The sequence below is a fragment of the Oncorhynchus clarkii genome, unplaced genomic scaffold (assembly GCF_045791955.1).
Source record: "Oncorhynchus clarkii lewisi isolate Uvic-CL-2024 unplaced genomic scaffold, UVic_Ocla_1.0 unplaced_contig_12496_pilon_pilon, whole genome shotgun sequence".
NCBI lineage: Eukaryota > Metazoa > Chordata > Actinopteri > Salmoniformes > Salmonidae > Oncorhynchus > Oncorhynchus clarkii.
Window position 1 is genome coordinate 10130 of NW_027258110.1, and position 19064 is coordinate 29193.

The window sequence follows — 19064 nt, forward strand, 5'->3', positions numbered from 1 at the left end:
ACTTCCGGGTTAGCTGCTGCCCCGGAAGTAGTTCTAGGCGGTTCTGTCAACATTAGCTAGCCTACTTAGATAAACCTTACTCAAAAGCATTGTAGCTATAGTTATTTACAAATATATCTTCACTATAATTGGCGTAGATTATTTCCATCCTGTGATAACGTAGATATGGAACTATTAAACCAGCCAGACGTGAAGTTTCAAACGACAAGTTAAGCTAACATTATTAGCTAGCTAAGTACCGTTAGCTAGCTCAGTATGCTATGCTAACTTAGCCTGCTATCTATTTTTGCAAAACAGCTGTGATTTCTCTTAGCAAAGCAACATTTGATCTCATTTTTTGCTACAGCCAGAGAACCACATTTTCTCGGCTATTTTTTTGTTGTCGCTTCGGCTCACACAATGTATGAGGTGAGAAGTGAGCTTAAGCTAGCTAGTTGCCCTGAAACTAAAGCATGTTTTGCTTGAGCCCAAAGCCATATATACAGCAGGTAGATATATAGATATAGCTGGTTAGCTAGTTATGTAAATACATAGCTCTGCTTTAGTAAACTCCATTGTCAATGTCTTGTTCAAGGTTAGCTTGTCATTTGTAGAAGTTGATATACATTTGTCAAGTAGTAAGGACTATTTTATCAAGTCAGTTTGTTATTAAGACCAAAACCAATGACATGACATTATCTTCTAGGCCTATCTCTGACTGTACTTTTTAAAATTAGGATTTTGATGAACCCCAGGCAAACCTACTGGTTCCTGACTGTGTCCATGGTGACCAGAGAACCAGCGGTCCAGAGATGGTTCCTAGGAACCTTGACTACTTCAGTGACTTTCTAAGATTGAGAGGTAAGTCGGGTTGAGAGATTTCCGTTAACTTTAGTAGGTGGAGGATGAGGCAGACTGAATGTTTAAACGATCTGACTGTTGTTTAGGTACAGCGTTAACAAAACAGTGCAACACTTACACAAGCTGGGATGTCCGAAACAGGGAAAGGGACTATAAGAAACACTTATTTTTGTCTGCTTCAGTGTACACTAATGAATACACCCCTTTGGTTTCCACTCAAGCAATCCTGATCAGACTCTTCCTATATCCCCACAGGAGAGACAGGAGAGAGTTCCAGCCGTCACTCTGACAGTGAGGGGACAAGTTCTACCTCAGGAGAACCTGAACAACAGGAGGACAATCACACAGCCAAGAACACACACAGCTGCAGAGAGTGTGGAGAGGAGTTCCCTACCCAGCATTATCTAAGAAAACATCGTAACACAACACACACAGGAGAGAAGAAGACCAGTCCCAAACCCAGGAAGAGCTACAGCTGCCTGGACTGTGGGAAGGAGTTCCCATGTCCGTCTAAACTACAACGACACCTTCTGACTCACACAGGAGAGAAGCCCTGCTTCTGTTCTGACTGTGGGAAGAGTTTCACTCGGGAGGAACATCTGAAGACACACCAGCGGTTCCACTGTTCTAATGGGGAGGGCAGTCCCTCTATATCGGGAGATCCTGAACAGGCAAAGAACTGCTGCCTGGAGTGTGGAAGAGAGTTCTCTAGCGCTTACAAACTACGCAGACACCTGCTGACACACACGGGAGAAAAACCTCACTCTTGCTCCGTGTGTGGGAAGAGTTATACTTATCTACACACCTTGAAATCACATGAGCTGAAACACACCGGGGAGAAGTCTTACAAATGTTCCGTGTGTGAGAAGAGCTTCAACCAAAAGGGAAATTTGAACCAACACATGCTAGTGCACACTGGTGAGAAACCTTTCTCCTGCTCTGTTTGTGGCAAGTGCTTCACCCAGAAAGCCAACCTGACTGCCCACCAGCTCTCCCACACAGGAGAGAAGCCTTTCTCCTGTTCCGTCTGTAGGAAGGGCTTCACTCAGAAAGCATATCTTAAACAACACCAGAAACTGCACACTGGAGAGAAGCCGTACGCCTGCTCCGAGTGTGACAAGAGGTTCACCTTCTGTACATCCTTGAAAAGACACCAGCTGCAACACACAGGAGAGAAACCGGACTCGCTAAGTTTGAAAGAAATACACCAGCAATCGCACGGCAAAAAAGTCGAGGAGAGTCTCTCTGCATCAGCAGCAGAACCTGAACAACACCAGGATAATCACAAAACTAAGACGTTGTCTCACTGCTGCTCAGAATGTGGGAAACATTTAAAAAATGCATCGTCTCTACAGATCCACATGAGAATGCACACGGGAAAGAAGCCATACCCCTGCCCCGACTGTGGGAAGAATTTTGCTACAAAAGGAAGTTTGAACTTGCACCAGAGGTCACACACAACAGAAGCAGAGAAACCCATCCACTGTGAGAAGGAGAACACATCACAGGGGCAGGAGATGGTATCTGATAACCTACAGGACCTCTGTCAAACACTGGGGCTGAAGGCTAAAGTCGAAGAGGAGAAGGAAGAGGAGAAGGAAGAGGTGGAGGAAGAGGTGGAGGAGGATGGAGAAGGGGAGACGGATAATGCAGAGGAAGTTGGAGGGCTGATTAATTCTGATGGAGAAGAAGTTGACTGGGGTTCTGTTCAACATAGTAAGTGGAGGCAGAACACGGTTCTTTAGTTGACTGGGGTTCTGTTCAACATAGTAAGTGGAGGCAGAACTCTGTTCTTTAGTTGACTGGGGTTCTGTTCAACAAAGTAAGTGGAGGCAGAACACTGACTGTTCTTTAGTTGACTGGGATTCTGTTCAACATAGTAAGTGGAGGCAGAACACTTGACTGTCCTTCAGTTACACAGTAATAGTCTGACTCATTATCTAACCCGGTGGTTTTAAGGAACTCAGTCCGGCTACAAACGTACTCTTGAAAGTTGTAATAGTAGAATGCACAAGGTGCAATGTAGACATTGGGTAGTTCATCGTCAGTTCCTCTTATCATGTTAGTCATTACAGACCATAGAGAGATATTTATAACTGGTCTGAAATGTCCTGGTCAACTAGTCCATGTCAGCTAATGATTTTTAGTTCATAGATTTTGATGCATTGTTTGAGTCACTCAGATATCACATGAATAGACATTAGACATTACTTCAATACTGCAAAATGTTCCCTGCTCCCCAATGTTCCCTGCTCCCCAATGGGGGTCTGTGTTAGACTCAGGCCCCCTGGGGGGGGGGGGGGGGCATCTGTGTTAGACTCAAGCCCTCAGGGGGGGGGGGTCCCCTGAGTCTAACACAGACCCCTGGTCTAACCCATATTACCAACCTATCTCTACATGAGAGAGTTCTGTCCATGACTCTAGTAGTCTCATTATAACCCATAATACCAACCTATCTCTACAGGAGAGAGTCCTGGTAGTCTCATTATAACCCATAATACCAACCTATCTCTACAGGAGTCCTGGTAGTCTCATTATAACCCATAATACCAACCTCTCTCTACAGGAGTCCTGGTAGTCTCAATATAACCCATAATACCAACCTCTCTCTACAGGAGTCCTGGTAGTCTCATTATAACCCATAATACCAACCTCTCTCTACAGGTGAGAGTCCTGTCCGTGGCTCTGGTAGTGAAGGAAGAAGTCCCCCTACATCAAACATCAACAAGGTGGGAGACAATAATAACAAACATTTTAATAGGAGATATTGTTACCATTATAAACATTATTATCATATATTTCACTGTTCTATTGAACCCATTTTTGTTCCAACATGGTTTCCATGGTAACTTTACTAGAAACAGTCCCGTCTTTCTTCTAGGATCCTGGGGCTCAATCGGGGTCGACAGAGTCTCTGGGCCCTGACCAAAGACATGAAGAGGACATCACTCAAACAACTGGGATGAACATTCATATTGAACAAGAGGAGGAGGAGGATGGGGAAGAAGAAGAGGAGGAGGAAGAAGAAGAAGAGGAGGACGAGGAAGAGTGGGAGGTGGAAGAGGAAGAAGAGGGTGAAGATGAAGAAGAGGAGGAGGAAGGGGAGGAAGAGGAAGTTGGTGATCTGTTGAATTCTGTAGTAGAACAAGCTTCCTGGGATACTCCTCATCTTGGTAAATCAAAGTCAAATCACATGTTATTGGTCACATACACATGGTTAGCAGATGTTATTGGTCACATACACATGGTTAGCAGATGTTATTGGTCACATGCACATGGTTAGTAGATGTTATTGGTCACATACACATGGTTAGCAGATGTTATTGGTCACATACACATGGTTAACAGATGTTATTGGTCACATACACACAGTTAGCAGATGTTATTGGTCACATACACATGGTTAGCAGATGTTATTGGTCACATACACATGGTTAGCAGATGTTATTGGTCACATACACACGGTTAGCATATGTTATTGGTCACATGGTTAGCAGATGTTATTGGTCATATACACATGGTTAGCAGATGTTATTGGTCACATACACACGGTTAGCAGATGTTATTGGTCACATACACATGGTTAGCAGATGTTATTGGTCACATACACATGGTTAACAGATGTTATTGGTCACATACACACAGTTAGCAGATGTTATTGGTCACATACACATGGTTAGCAGATGTTATTGGTCACATACACATGGTTAGCAGATGTTATTGGTCACATACACACGGTTAGCATATGTTATTGGTCACATGGTTAGCAGATGTTATTGGTCATATACACATGGTTAGCAGATGTTATTGGTCACATACACACGGTTAGCAGATGTTATTGGTCACATACACATGGTTAGCAGATGTTATTGGTCACATACACACGGTTAGCAGATGTTACTGGTCACATACACACGGTTAGCAGATGTTATTGGTCACATACACGTGGTTAGTAGATGTTATTGGTCACATACACATGGTTAGTAGATGTTATTGGTCACATACACAGGGTTAGCAGATGTTATTGGTCACATACACATGGTTAGCAGATGTTATTGGTCACATACACGTTGTTAGTAGATGTTATTGGTCACATACACATGGTTAGCAGATGTTATTGGTCACATACACATGGTTAGCAGATGTTATTGGTCACATACACGTTGTTAGTAGATGTTATTGGTCACATACACATGGTTAGCAGATGTTATTGGTCACATACACATGGTTAGCAGATGTTATTGGTCACATACACGTTGTTAGTAGATGTTATTGGTCACATACACATGGTTAGCAGATGTTATTGCAGGTGTAGTGAAATGCTTGTGTTTCTAGCTCCAACAGTGCAGTAGTATATAACAAGTCATATCTAGCAATACACACAATCTAAAGGAATGGAATTAAGAATATATATTTGGACGAGCAATGTCAGAGCGGCATAGACTAAGATACAGTAGAATAGAATACAGTATATACATATGAGATGAGTAATGCATAGACTAAGATACAGTAGAATAGAATACAGTATATACATATGAGATGAGTAATGCATAGACTAAGATACAGTAGAATAGGATACAGTATATACATATGAGATGAGTAATGCATAGACTAAGATACAGTAGAATAGAATACAGTATATACATATGAGATGAGTAATGCATAGACTAAGATACAGTAGTATAGAATACAGTAGAATAGAATACAGTAGAATAGAATAGAATACAGTAGAATAGAATAGAATACAGTAGAATAGAATAGAATACAGTAGAATATAATAGAATACAGTTTATACATATGAGATGAGTAATGCATAGACTAAGATACAGTAGAATAGAATAGAATACAGTATATACATATGAGATGAGTAATACATAGACTAAGATACAGTAGAATAGAATACAGTTTATACATATGAGATGAGTAATGCATAGACTAATATACAGTAGAATAGAATACAGTATATACATATGAGATGAGTAATGCATAGACTAAGATACAGTAGAATAGAATACAGTATATACATATGAGATGAGTAATGCATAGACTAAGATACAGTAGAATAGAATACAGTATATACATATGAGATGAGTAATGCATAGACTAAGATACAGTAGAATAGAATACAGTATATACATATGAGATGAGTAATGCATAGACTAATATACAGTAGAATAGAATACAGTATATACATATGAGATGAGTAATGCATAGACTAAGATACAGTAGAATAGGATACAGTATATACATATGAGATGAGTAATGCATAGACTAAGATACAGTAGAATAGAATACAGTATATACATATGAGATGAGTAATGCATAGACTAAGATACAGTAGAATAGAATACAGTATATACATATGAGATGAGTAATGCATAGACTAAGATACAGTAGAATAGAATACAGTATATACAAATGAGATGAGTAATGCATAGACTAAGATACAGTAGTATAGAATACAGTAGAATAGAATACAGTAGAATAGAATAGAATACAGTAGAATAGAATAGAATACAGTATATACATATGAGATGAGTAATACATAGACTAAGATACAGTAGAATAGAATAGAATACAGTATATACATATGAGATGAGTAATGCATAGACTAAGATACAGTAGAATAGAATAGAATACAGTATATACATATGAGATGAGTAATGCATAGACTAAGATACAGTAGAATAGAATACAGTATATACATATGAGATGAGTAATGCATAGACTCAAATACAGTAGAATAGAATACAGTATATACATATGAGATGAGTAATGCATAGACTAAGATACAGTAGAATAGAATACAGTATATACATATGAGATGAGTAATGCATAGACTCAAATACAGTAGAATAGAATACAGTATATACATATGAGATGAGTAATGCATAGACTAAGATACAGTAGAATAGAATACAGTATATACATATGAGATGATTAATGCATAGACTAAGATACAGTAGAATAGAATACAGTATATACATATGAGATGAGTATTACATAGACTAATATACAGTAGAATAGAATACAGTATATACATATGAGATGAGTAATGCATAGACTAAGATACAGTAGAATAGAATACAGTATATACGTATGAGATGAGTAATGCATAGACCAAGATACAGTAGAATAGAATACAGTATATACATATGAGATGAGTAATGCATAGACTAAGATACAGTAGAATAGAATACAGTATATACATATGAGATGAGTAATGTAAGATATGTAAACATATCCTGTTTACAAGTGGTGACAGAAAGGGGAGTTAAAGAACGTGTTCGTCCCAAATGGCACCTTATTTCTTTTATAGGGAATGCGTGGCCACTGTTTTCACACAATAGCACGTACGCTACATGCCACGGTAGTTAGGGAACTCTACCCAGACTGATGAGTCCTGCCTCCTGCCACGGTAGTAAGGGAACTCTACCCATACTGATGAGTCCTACCTCCTGCCACAGTAGTTAGGGAACTCTATTCATACTGATTAGTCCTACCTCCTGCCACGGTAGTGAGGGAACTCTACTCATACTGATAAGTCCTACCTCCTGCCACGGTAGTGAGGGAACTCTACTCATACTGATTAGTCCTACCTCCTGCCACGGTAGTGAGGGAACTCTACTCATACTGATTAGTCCTACCTCCTGCCACGGTAGTGAGGGAACTCTACCCATACTGATGAGTACTACCTCCTGCCACGGTAGTGAGGGAACTCTACCCATACTGATGAGTCCTACCTCCTGCCACGGAGGTGAGGGAACTCTACCCATACTGATGAGTCTTACCTCCTGCCACGGTAGTGAGGGAACTCTACTCATACTGATGAGTCCTACCTCCTGCCATGGTAGTGAGGGAACTCTACCCATACTGATGAGTCCTACCTCCTGCCACGGTAGTTAGGGAACTCTACCCATACTGATGAGTCCTACCTCCTGCCACGGTAGTGAGGGAACTCTACCTGTACTGATGAGTCCTACCTCCTGCCACGGTAGTGAGGGAACTCTACCCATACTGATGAGTCCTACCTCCTGCCACGGTAGTGAGGGAACTCTACCTGTACTGATGAGTCCTACCTCCTGCCACGGTAGTGAGGGAACTCTACCTGTACTGATGAGTCCTACCTCCTGCCACGGTAGTGAGGGAACTCTACTCATACTGATGAGTCCTACCTCCTGCCACGGTAGTGAGGGAACTCTACCCATACTGATGAGTCCTACCTCCTGCCACGGTAGTGAGGGAACTCTACTCATACTGATGAGTCCTACCTCCTGCCACGGTAGTGAGGGAACTCTACCTGTACTGATGAGTCCTACCTCCTGCCACGGTAGTGAGGGAACTCTACCCATACTGATGAGTCCTACCTCCTGCCACGGTAGTGAGGGAACTCTACCTGTACTGATGAGTCCTACCTCCTGCCACGGTAGTGAGGGAACTCTACCTGTACTGATGAGTCCTACCTCCTGCCACGGTAGTGAGGGAACTCTACCCATACTGACCCACTGAACTCTCCTCTCTCCACAGGAATGAGTCCTAATTCCTGCCACGGTAGTGAGGGAACTCTACCCATACTGACCCACTGAACTCTCTTCTCTCCACAGGAATGAGTCCTAATTCCTGCCACGGTAGTGAGGGAACTCTACCCATACTGACCCACTGAACTCTCTTCTCTCCACAGGAATGAGTCCTAATTCCTGCCACGGTAGTGAGGGAACTCTACCCATACTGACCCACTGAACTCTCCTCTCTCCACAGGAATGAGTCCTAATTCCTGCCACGGTAGTGAGGGAACCACCTCAACACCAGGAGCTGTGGAACGACAACACCGGGAGAAAGAGAAGACACGGGCGACCAAACGGAAGAAGAGTCCAGGACAAAAGCAACCGAAGAAAAAAGAGACACCGAAGAAGGAAAAGAATCCGAAGCAGAAGAAAGCCAAGATGACCCACCGCTGCTTTAAATGTGGAGAGGGATTCTCCCGCGTCTACGACATGCTCTTACACCAGACCATTCATATAGATGGCACGACCATGTTCAAAACCAAGAAGGTTCACCGCTGTTTAACGTGTGGATACGAAGCATCCGATGCACATAAACTGATGATGCACGAGCGGATACACACGGGAGAGAAGCCTTTCCAGTGCTCTGTGTGCGGGAAGAGATTCGCTCAGAAAGGAAATCTGAAAATACACCAGAGTGTGCACAAAGGTGAGAAGTCGTACATCTGACCAGTTGACCCAACTCTGGAAATATCTTTGTCCTCTTTAAAAGGTGAGAAGTCGTACATCTGACCAGTTGACCCAACTCTGGAAATATCTTTGTCCTCTTTAAAGGTGGGAACTCGTACATCCGCCCAGTTGACCCAACTCTGGAAATATCTTTGTCCTCTTTAAAGGGATACTTTGGGATTTGGTATTGAGGCCCTTTATCTACATCCCCATGTTTATGTTTCTGCTTGCAGTTTGAAGGAAGTTGCTGACTAGCGGCAGCACAACTGACTTGCCTAGTGGAATAAAGGTTCAGTAAAACATTTAAAAATAATAATAATTGCTAACTAGCGTAGCGCTAACGTTAGTTGGCATTGGCTCACAAAACAACCTCTAACTTCCTTCATACTGGACACGGAGACAGAAAAATGGGATCCACAAGTTAATCTGACTGGTGAAGTAGATGAAAGACCTCGTTTCCAAAATCCCGAAGTATCCCTTTAAGCTTTTGTAAAAAACAAAACTTTAGGTATTTTATCCGGATAATGTCACTGTTGTAAAAACAAAATGTCAGATATTACACATCAATAAATGGTTTTAGTTCAGTTTAGTTAGGTGTGACTAAAGAGGTGTCAGGCAGAAGGTGTGACTAAAGAGGTGTCAGGCAGAAGGTGTGACTAAAGAGGTGTCAGGCAGAAGGTGTGACTAAAGAGGTGTCAGGCAGAAGGTGTGACTAAAGAGAAGAGGTGTCAGGCAGAAGGTGTGACTAAAGAGAAGAGGTGTCAGGCAGAAGGTGTGACTAAAGAGAAGAGGTGTCAGGCAGAAGGTGTGACTAAAGAGAAGAGGTGTCAGGCAGAAGGTGTGACTAAAGAGAAGTGTTAATTAATATTGTCCTGACCCCCAGTCATTATCTGAGTAGGGTGATACTGGTATTGTCCTGACCCCAGTCATTATCTGAGTAGGGTGATACTGTTATTGTCCTGACCCCAGTCATTATCTGAGTAGGGTGATACTGGTATTGTCCTGACCCCAGTCATTATCTGAGTAGGGTGATACTGGTATTGTCCTGACCCCAGTCATTATCTGAGTAGGGTGATACTGGTATCGTCCTGACCCCAGTCATTATCTGTTTAGACTTAACATGAACTAACACTATCTTCCCCCATGCAGGAGAAGTCAGAAATCCCAGTTTCTGGCCTGACATTGTGGAGAGGCTTCCTACCATAGGTGTCCCAGACCAATACCATGACAACCACACAGCTAAGCCAATAGGAGTTCTGGACCAATACCATGACAACCACACAGCTAAGCCAATAGGAGTTCTGGACCAATACCATGACAACCACACAGCTAAGCCAATAGGTGTCCCGGACCAATACCATGACAACCACACAGCTAAACCAATAGGCGTTCTGGACCAATACCATGACAACCACACAGCTAAGCCAATAGGAGTTCTGGACCAATACCATGAAAACCACACCGCTAAGCCAATAGGAGTCCTGGACCAATACCATGACAACCGCACAGCTAAACCAATAGGAGTCCCTGACCAATACCATGACAACCACACAGCTAAGCCAATAGGAGAGGAATGCCAAACTCCATCAACTCTACAGATACACATGAGAACTCACACTGTAGAGAACCAGTCTAATCTGCAGTGCCCTCTCTGCGGGGCAGAGTTCTCTCAGAAAGGCCTTCTGGATGATCACCTGATGATCGCCCACTCCCATGAGAAACCAGAGAAGCCTTACCCCTGTCCAGACTGTGGGAAGAGATTCTCCAGCAAGAGTTACATCAAGATCCACCGGAAGATCCACAGTGGGAAAATCTCTTACCGCTGCGCCCAGTGTGATAAGACTTTCCTGTCAGCGGAGGGGCTCAAGAAGCACGAGAGCGCTCACCGAGGAGAGAGACCGTACCGATGCCCTGCGTGTGGCAAGTGTTTCAAACAACAATCCCAGCTGACCTGTCACTTCAAGATCCACACCGGAGAGAGGAGCCATCTCTGCTTCCTGTGTGGGAAGAGTTTCGCCAGAGAGTTTGACCTCCGGGTGCATCTCAGAGTCCACTCTGGAGAGAAGCCCTACCAGTGTCACGAGTGTGGCAAGAGCTACAGGTACAGAGCAGGCATCCGGTCACACATGCAGCAGATGCACCCTGGGAAGCCTATAGTGGAACCAACCCCACCCATCCCCACAGGCCCACGCTACGGTAGTGGAGGAAATGGTCTTCCTACATCCCTCATCAGAAAGGTATGTGCTTTGGTTTGCTGTGAGCTGATGCTGTCGCTTTCAGGTTTTGTTTTGGGGGGGGGGGGGTTCACTTTAAAATCTAGAAGTGTATGGAATTGGTTTGGGTTAATGGTGAGAATGGGTGGGGTTTAGGTTAAAGTTAGGCATAGATTTCTAGGGAGTTTTAGGGAGTCCTTTCTAGGGAGTTTTTCCTAGCCACCGTGCTTCTACACCTGCATTGCTTGCTGTTTGGGGTTTTAGGCTGGGTTTCTGTACAGCACTTTGTGACATCAGCTGATGTACGAAGGGCTATGTAAATACATTTGATTCGATTTAGCCAACCGCCACTCAAAATCTCCACTTCCTGTTTGACAAGGAACAGAAAGGCAGCCGAGGTTGGACGTTGCCCTGGGAAACCCTACAACAAACATAATATTACTACTACTGACTGTTAGCCAAGAATGACTTGTGTTTTCATTGTAGGATCCTGGTGACCAATCCTGCCCCAAAGCTATAGAGGCCCAGGGTCCTGATCCAAGACATGGCAGCAAGGCGTCCAGTCAAACACCTCGGTTGAAGGCCAGAGCTGAAGAAGAAGAAGAGGAGGAAGAGGAGGAGCAAGAAGAAGAGGTGAACGTTGATGGTTCGGGTAATTCTGAAGAAGACGACGCCAGTTGGAAACCTGCTCTTCGTCTTGGTAAGTGGAGGTAGAATGTCAACAGAACATCATTCAACTATATAGCCTGTTAATCTGGCTGTGTTTTAAAATGGCTCCCAGTCAACAGAACATCAACTATAGCCTGTTAATTTGGCTGTGTTTAAAATGGCTCCCAGTCAACAGAACATCAACTATAGCCTGTTAATTTGGCTGTGTTTAAAATGGCTCCCTGTCAACAGAACATCAACTATAGCCTGTTAATTTGGCTGTGTTTAAAATGGCTCCCAGTCAACAGAACATCAACTATAGCCTGTTAATTTGGCTGTGTTTAAAATGGCTCCCTGTCAACAGAACATCAACTATTGCCTGTTAATTTGGCTGTGTTTAAAATGGCTCCCTGTCAACAGAACATCAACTATAGCCTGTTAATTTGGCTGCGTTATAAATTGAATCCTATAGGGCTCTGTTCAAAAGGTAGTGCCCTAAATAGGGAATATAGCGTGCCATTTGGGCGACGGACAATGTATTTGACCAATCCTGTAAACCCATTCTCTTTGGTCACACAGCCAAGACCGGTGGCGGTGGTCCCTCTGCATCGGGACCACAGAGAAAACACCGGAAGAAACAACCGGTCAAACGGAAAACCAGCGTCGAAGAAGGCAAACGGAAGCAACCGAAAGCCAAGAGGTTTAACAACCGTCGCTGTTTTAAATGTGGAGAGGGATTCCCCCGGGAATATGAGTTGTTGCTACACCTGCAGACACATCTAGATTACAACTGCTACGTGTGTGGAACGCCGTTCGACAACCAAGAGCTGCTGCGGAGACATCAGGAGGAGCACGCCGGTAAGAGAGCCTGTGATGGAGACGCACAACGGCTTACGTCATGACTGTAAGCACTATTATATAGCCTTTCTGACGGGTTACTAGTGAATTCACTGTGAGTAGGTTGTGCCTCAAATGGCACCCAATTCCCTACGTAGTGCACACTAGGGGCCCATAGGCTCTTGTCAAAGGTAGTGCACCCTGGGGCGGCAGGGTAGCCTAGTGGTTAGAGAGTTGGACTAGTAACCGAAATCCCCGAGCTGACAAGGTACAAATCTGTCGTTCTGCCCCTGAACAGGCAGTTAACCCACTGTTCCTAGGCCAGTTAACCCACTGTTCCTAGGCCAGTTAACCCACTGTTCCTAGGCCAGTTAACCCACTGTTCCTAGGCCAGTTAACCCACTGTTCCTAGGCCAGTTAACCCACTGTTCCTAGGCCAGTTAACCCACTGTTCCTAGGCCAGTTAACCCACTGTTCCTAGGCCAGTTAACCCACTGTTCCTAGGCCAGTTAACCCACTGTTCCTAGGCCGTCATTGAAAATAAGAATTTGTTCTTAACTGACTTGCCTAGTAGAATAAAGGTTATAAATAAATAGGGAATAGGATACCGTTTGAGATGGACTAACTGTGTGTTTGTTCCAGAGGAGAGTCCGGGTGTGTTCTCTGGTGAGGCAGCAGGAGGTCCAGCTACAGGACAGTGGCGGGGGAGAGGGAAGAGGACTCACCGATGTCCGACCTGTGGCAAAGAACTATCCGACGCGTCCAAGCTGAAGTTGCACGTGAGAATCCACACCGGGGAGAAACCGTACTGTTGCTCCCTGTGCGGCAAGGGTTTCACTCAGCCAGGGAACCTGAAAACACACATGAAAACACACAGAGGTGAGAGAGACTTTGGAAAGACGTTCAGCAACGTATCCTGATGTTGTGGTCCACGTACTCTAACGTATAATTAACATTATAGCCAAACAGGTTTGTAACCTAATACAGTGTCTCCAGAAAGGATTCACTTGACCCTTGACCTTTTTCCACATTTTGTTGTGTTACAAGGTGGGATTGAAATGGGTTTAATTGTTATTTTTTTTAATGGTTAATGATAAACACAAAATACTGGTCAAAGTGGGAGACAAATTCAAAGTGTAATTACTAACTTTACCCTGCTCAAAGGGATATTCAGTGTCTGCTTTTTGATGTTTACCCATCAACCAATAGGGGCCCTTCTTTGCGAGGCACTGGAAAGCCTCCCTGGTCTTTGTGGTTGAATCTGTGGTTGAAATTCACAGCTCGACTGAGGGACCTTACAGATAATTGTATGTGTGGGGTACAGCGATGAGGTAGTCATTCAAAAATCATGTTAAACACTAGTATTACAAACAGAGTGAGTCCATGCAACTTTATTATGGGACTTGTTAAAGCACATGTTTACTCCTGAACTTATTTAGTCTTGCCCTAACAAAGGGGTTGAACACTTAACTGACTCAAGACATTTCAGCTTTTCATTTCTAATTAATTTATAAGAACTTCTAAAAACATGGCGTCATTACTCTGACATCATGGGGTATTGTGTGTAGGCCAGTCACACAACATCTCACATGTCTCCATTTTAAATTCAGGCAGTAACACAACAACATGTGGGAACAGTCGAGGTGGTGTGAATACTTCCTGAAGGCACTGTACTGAAGGCACTGTACTGTATGGTGATGTTGGGGTGGTGTGAATACTTCCCGAAGGCACTGTACTGAAGGCACTGTACTGAAGGTACTGTACTGAAGGTACAACTCCAACTCTGTTCCTGGAGAGACACCCTCCTGTAGGTTTTCACTCCAACCCTGTTCCTGGAGAGCTACCTTCCTGTAGGTTTTAACTCCAACCCTGTTCCTGGAGAGAAACCCTCCTGTAGGTTTTAACTCCAACCCTGTTCCCGGAGAGCTACCCTCCTGCAGGTTTTAACTCCAACCCTGGAGCAAAAACCTACAGGAGGGTATCTCTCCAGGAACAGGGTTGGATTTAAAAACTACAGGAGGGTATCTCTCCGGGAACAGGGTTGGAGAGCCCTGATATAGGGAATAGGGGTCCGTTTTGGTGCCACAACCTAAATGTCAACCTTTTATCGTCCCTGCAGACGGTAACCCCAGTTTGTTGTCTGCTGGTGGGTTAGGTCCCTCTACATCAAGAGGTCCTGAACACTACCAGGAGAATCACACCGTCGCCGCATCAGCAGCTCAGGAGAACTTCAACTGTCCAGATCTACCACCAGCGCAGAAACACATGACGTCTCAGGACAGCGGAGAGAAGGCCTCTTTCTTCTGCTCGCTGTGTGGGGAGCAGTTCTCTGAGAAGGCACCGTTGGAAGAACACCGATTGGCTCACAACAACAAGAAGCCTTTCCCCTGCCCTGACTGTGGCAAGAGGTTCCGCAGTAATTACTACGTTAAGATCCACATGCGAATGCACACCGGGGAGAGGCCTTACCAATGCACCGAGTGTGGGAAGGGCTTCATCACAGAAGAAGGGCTGAAGAAGCACGAGAGCGCTCACCGGGGAGAGAGACCCCACCTCTGCCCCGAGTGCGGAAAGCGATTCAAGCAACAGTCCCAACTTACATGTCACTTCCGTATGCACACCGGACAGAAGAGCCACCTCTGCTCCGTCTGCGGGAAGAGTTACTTCAGAGAGTTTGACCTCAAGGTTCACCTCAGAGTCCACACGGGAGAGAAGCCCCATCAGTGTGAGGAGTGCGGGAAGAGTTTCTACTATCTACAGGGGCTCCGGCAGCACCAGAGGACCCACGCTCCCAAGCCCATCGGACCGACCCGCCAGCTAGGCAGGCCTAAGCAGTCGTCCAGCGCGGACATACCGAACCAATCACCCAGGACGGGAAGGCCCACGCCAGCTCCTAGAGTAGAGAGACCCACGCCTCTACCCAGAGGGGAGAGACCCACGCCTCTAGGCCTACCTAGAGTTGAGAGTGATCTGGAGAGACCCATGCCTCTAGGCCTACCTAGAGTTGAGAGTGATCTGGAGAGACCCATGCCTCTAGGCCTACCTAGAGTTGAGAGTGATCTGGAGAGACCTCACTGGCAGTACTGGCACCTTTAAATGGGAAATCTTCCATTTTCAACGCTGATAGAATTATTGGAGGACCAAAACAAGCCGATACCGATTAATCGGCCAATTTTTATATATATATGAGTGTGGTAATATTTGTAATAATGACAATTACAACAATGCTGATTGAACACTTATTTTAACTTAATATAATACATAAATAAAATCTATTTAGTCTCAAATAAATGTTCAATTTGGTTGAAATAATACAAAAACACAGTGTTGGAGAAGAAAGTAAAAGTGCAATATGTGCCATGTAAAAAAAGCTAATGTTTAAGTTCCTTGCTCAGAACATGAGAACATATGAAAGCTGGTTGGTTCAATATTCCCAGTTAAGAAGTTTTAGGTTGTAGTTATTCTAGGAATATGACGCGTCAACTATTTCTCTCTCTACCATTTGTATTTCATGTACCTTTGACTATTGGATGTTCTTATAGGCACTTTAGTATTGCCAGACTAATCTCAGGAGTTGATAGGCTTGAAGTCATAAACAGAGCTGTGCTTCAAGCATTGCTAAGAGCTGCTGGCAAACGCAGGAAAGCTTGAATGAATGCTTTACGAGCCTGCTGCTGCCTACCACCGCTCAGTCAGACTGCTCTATCAAATATCAAATCATAGACTTAATTATAATATATTAAACACAGAAATACGAGCCTTAGGTCATTAATATGGTCAAAACCGGAAACTATCATTTCGAAAAACAAAATGTTTATTCTTTCAGTGAAATACGAAACCGTTTCGTATTTTATCTAACGGGTGGCATCCATTAGTCTAAATATTGCTGTTACATGGCACCACCTTCAATGTTATGTCATAATTACGTAAAATTCTGACAAATTAGTTTGCAACGAGCCAGGCGGCTCAAACTGTTGCATATACCCTGACTCTGCGTGCAATGAACGCAAGAGAAGTGACACAACATCCCTAGTTAATATAGCCTGCTAACATTAATTTATTTTAACTAAATATGCAGGTTTAAAAATATATACTTCTGTGTATTGATTTTAAGAAAGGCATTGATGTTTATGGTGAGGTGCATTCGTGCAACGATTGTGCTTTTGTTAAATCATCACCCGTTTGGTAGGCTGTGATTCGATGATAAATTAACAGGCAACGCAGGACAAGCTAGTTAACCTAGTAATATCATCAACCGTGTGTAGTTAACTAGTGATTATGTGAAGATTGATTGATTTTAATATGATACGTTTAATGCTAGCTAGCACCTTACCTTGGCTCCTTGCTGCCCTCGCGTACCAGGTGGTCGGCCTGCCACTCAGGCTCCTTGCTGCCCTCGCGTACCAGGTGGTCGGCCTGCCACTCAGGCTCCTTGCTGCCCTCGCGTACCAGGTGGTCGGCCTGCCACTCAGGCTCCTTGCTGCCCTCGCGTACCAGGTGGTCGGCCTGCCACTCAGGCTCCTTGCTGCCCTCGCGTACCAGGTGGTCGGCCTGCCACTCAGGCTCCTCGTGTAATTTAATGCAATCATGGCCATAACCAGAATGCTGATTATCGATTTGTTATGAAAACTTGAAATGGGCCCTAATTAACCGGCCGACCTCTAGTTTGAACTGCAGACGGCGCCTTTAACCCCCGCTACGTTGCTGACAACATTTAAGGCCAGTTTGAACTGCAGATGGCGCCTTTAACCCCCGCTACGTTGCTGACAACATTTAAGGCCAGTTTGAACTGCAGATGGCGCCTTTAACCCCCGCTACGTTGCTGACAACATGTAAGGCCAGTTTGAACTGCAGACTGCTCCTTTAACCCCCGCTACGTTGCTGACAACATGTAAGGCCAGTTTGAACTGCAGACGGCGCCTTTAACCCCCGCTACGTTGCTGACAACATGTAAGGCCAGTTTCCCGGACACCGATTTAAGACTAGTTCTGCATTTAAATAGCATGTTCAATAGAGAAACCGATTGTTGCTCCATGGGGCCGTTATGTATCATGTGTTTCAGAGTAGGAGAGCTGATCTAGGATCAGGTCCCCCTGTCCATGTAGCCTTATTTATTGGGATCTAAAAAGGGGGAAGCTGACCATCAATCAGCACTCCTACTTTAAGATGCTTCATCCAGACAGCCTTTAGACTAGGCTTAATCTATATCATCTTCATATAGACGACCTTTTTAGACCAGGCTTAATCTATATCATCTTCATATAGACGACCTTTTTAGACCAGGCTTAATCTATATCATCTTCATATAGACGACCTTTAGACCAGGCTTAATCTATATCATCTTCATATAGACGACCTTTGGACCAGGCTTAATCTATATCATCTTCATATAGACAGCCTTTAGACCATACAGACAGCCTTTGGACCAGGCTTAATCTATATCATCTTCATATAGACGACCTTTTTAGACCAGGCTTAATCTATATCATCTTCATATAGACGACCTTTAGACCAGGCTTAATCTATATCATCTTCATATAGACGACCTTTGGACCAGGCTTAATCTATATCATCTTCATATAGACAGCCTTTAGACCATACAGACAGCCTTTGGACCAGGCTTAATCTATATCATTTTAATATAGACAGCCTTTGGACCAGGCTTAATCTATATCCGGGAAACCAGACAGATATATTATCTCTGTGGTTAATCTCACTACTTTTGTCTCGACTGTTAAAAGTAGTGGGAATTCATGTGCTTGCTAGCATCAAATCAAATTGTATTGGGCACACGCTCCGAATACAACAGGATCTTACAGTGAAATGCTGAATACAACAGGATCTTACAGTGAAATGCTGAATACAACAGGATCTTACAGTGAAATGCTGAATACAACAGGATCTTACAGTGAAATGCTGAATACAACAGGATCTTACAGTGAAATGCTGACTGACAAGCCCTTAATCAACAATGAAGTTAAGAAAATACCTAAAAAAAAAATTAAAAAGTAAAAATAACAAATAATTAAAGAGCAGCAGCAGTAAAATAACAATAGCGGGGCTATATACAGGGGGGTACCGTTACAGAGTCAATAGCGGGGCTATATACAGGGAGGTACCGGTACAGAGTCAATGTGGAGGCTATATACAAGGGGGTACCGTTACAGAGTCAATAGCGGGGCTATATACAGGGGGGTACCGGTACAGAGTCAATGTGGAGGCTATATACAGGGAGGTACCGGTACAGAGTCAATGTGGAGACTATATACAGGGAGGTACCGTTATTTCTGTGTGT

At 43.9% G+C, this 19064-nt stretch overlaps 1 protein-coding gene across 1 annotated transcript; it reads left to right on the top strand.

Moving 5' to 3' along the window:
- Positions 1 to 25: 25 nt before the first annotated feature.
- On the top strand, positions 26 to 16060 carry LOC139395691 (zinc finger protein 208-like). The gene is made up of 12 exons (XM_071143026.1): positions 26 to 408; positions 717 to 840; positions 1096 to 2556; positions 3505 to 3569; positions 3722 to 4013; positions 8599 to 9051; positions 10221 to 10412; positions 10458 to 11308; positions 11771 to 11984; positions 12512 to 12790; positions 13412 to 13648; positions 14889 to 16060. The coding sequence occupies exons 1-12, from the start codon at positions 400 to 402 to the stop codon at positions 15863 to 15865; spliced, it is 5154 nt and encodes a 1717-aa protein (XP_070999127.1). The 5' UTR covers positions 26 to 399; the 3' UTR covers positions 15866 to 16060.
- The last annotated feature ends 3004 nt before the right edge of the window (positions 16061 to 19064 follow it).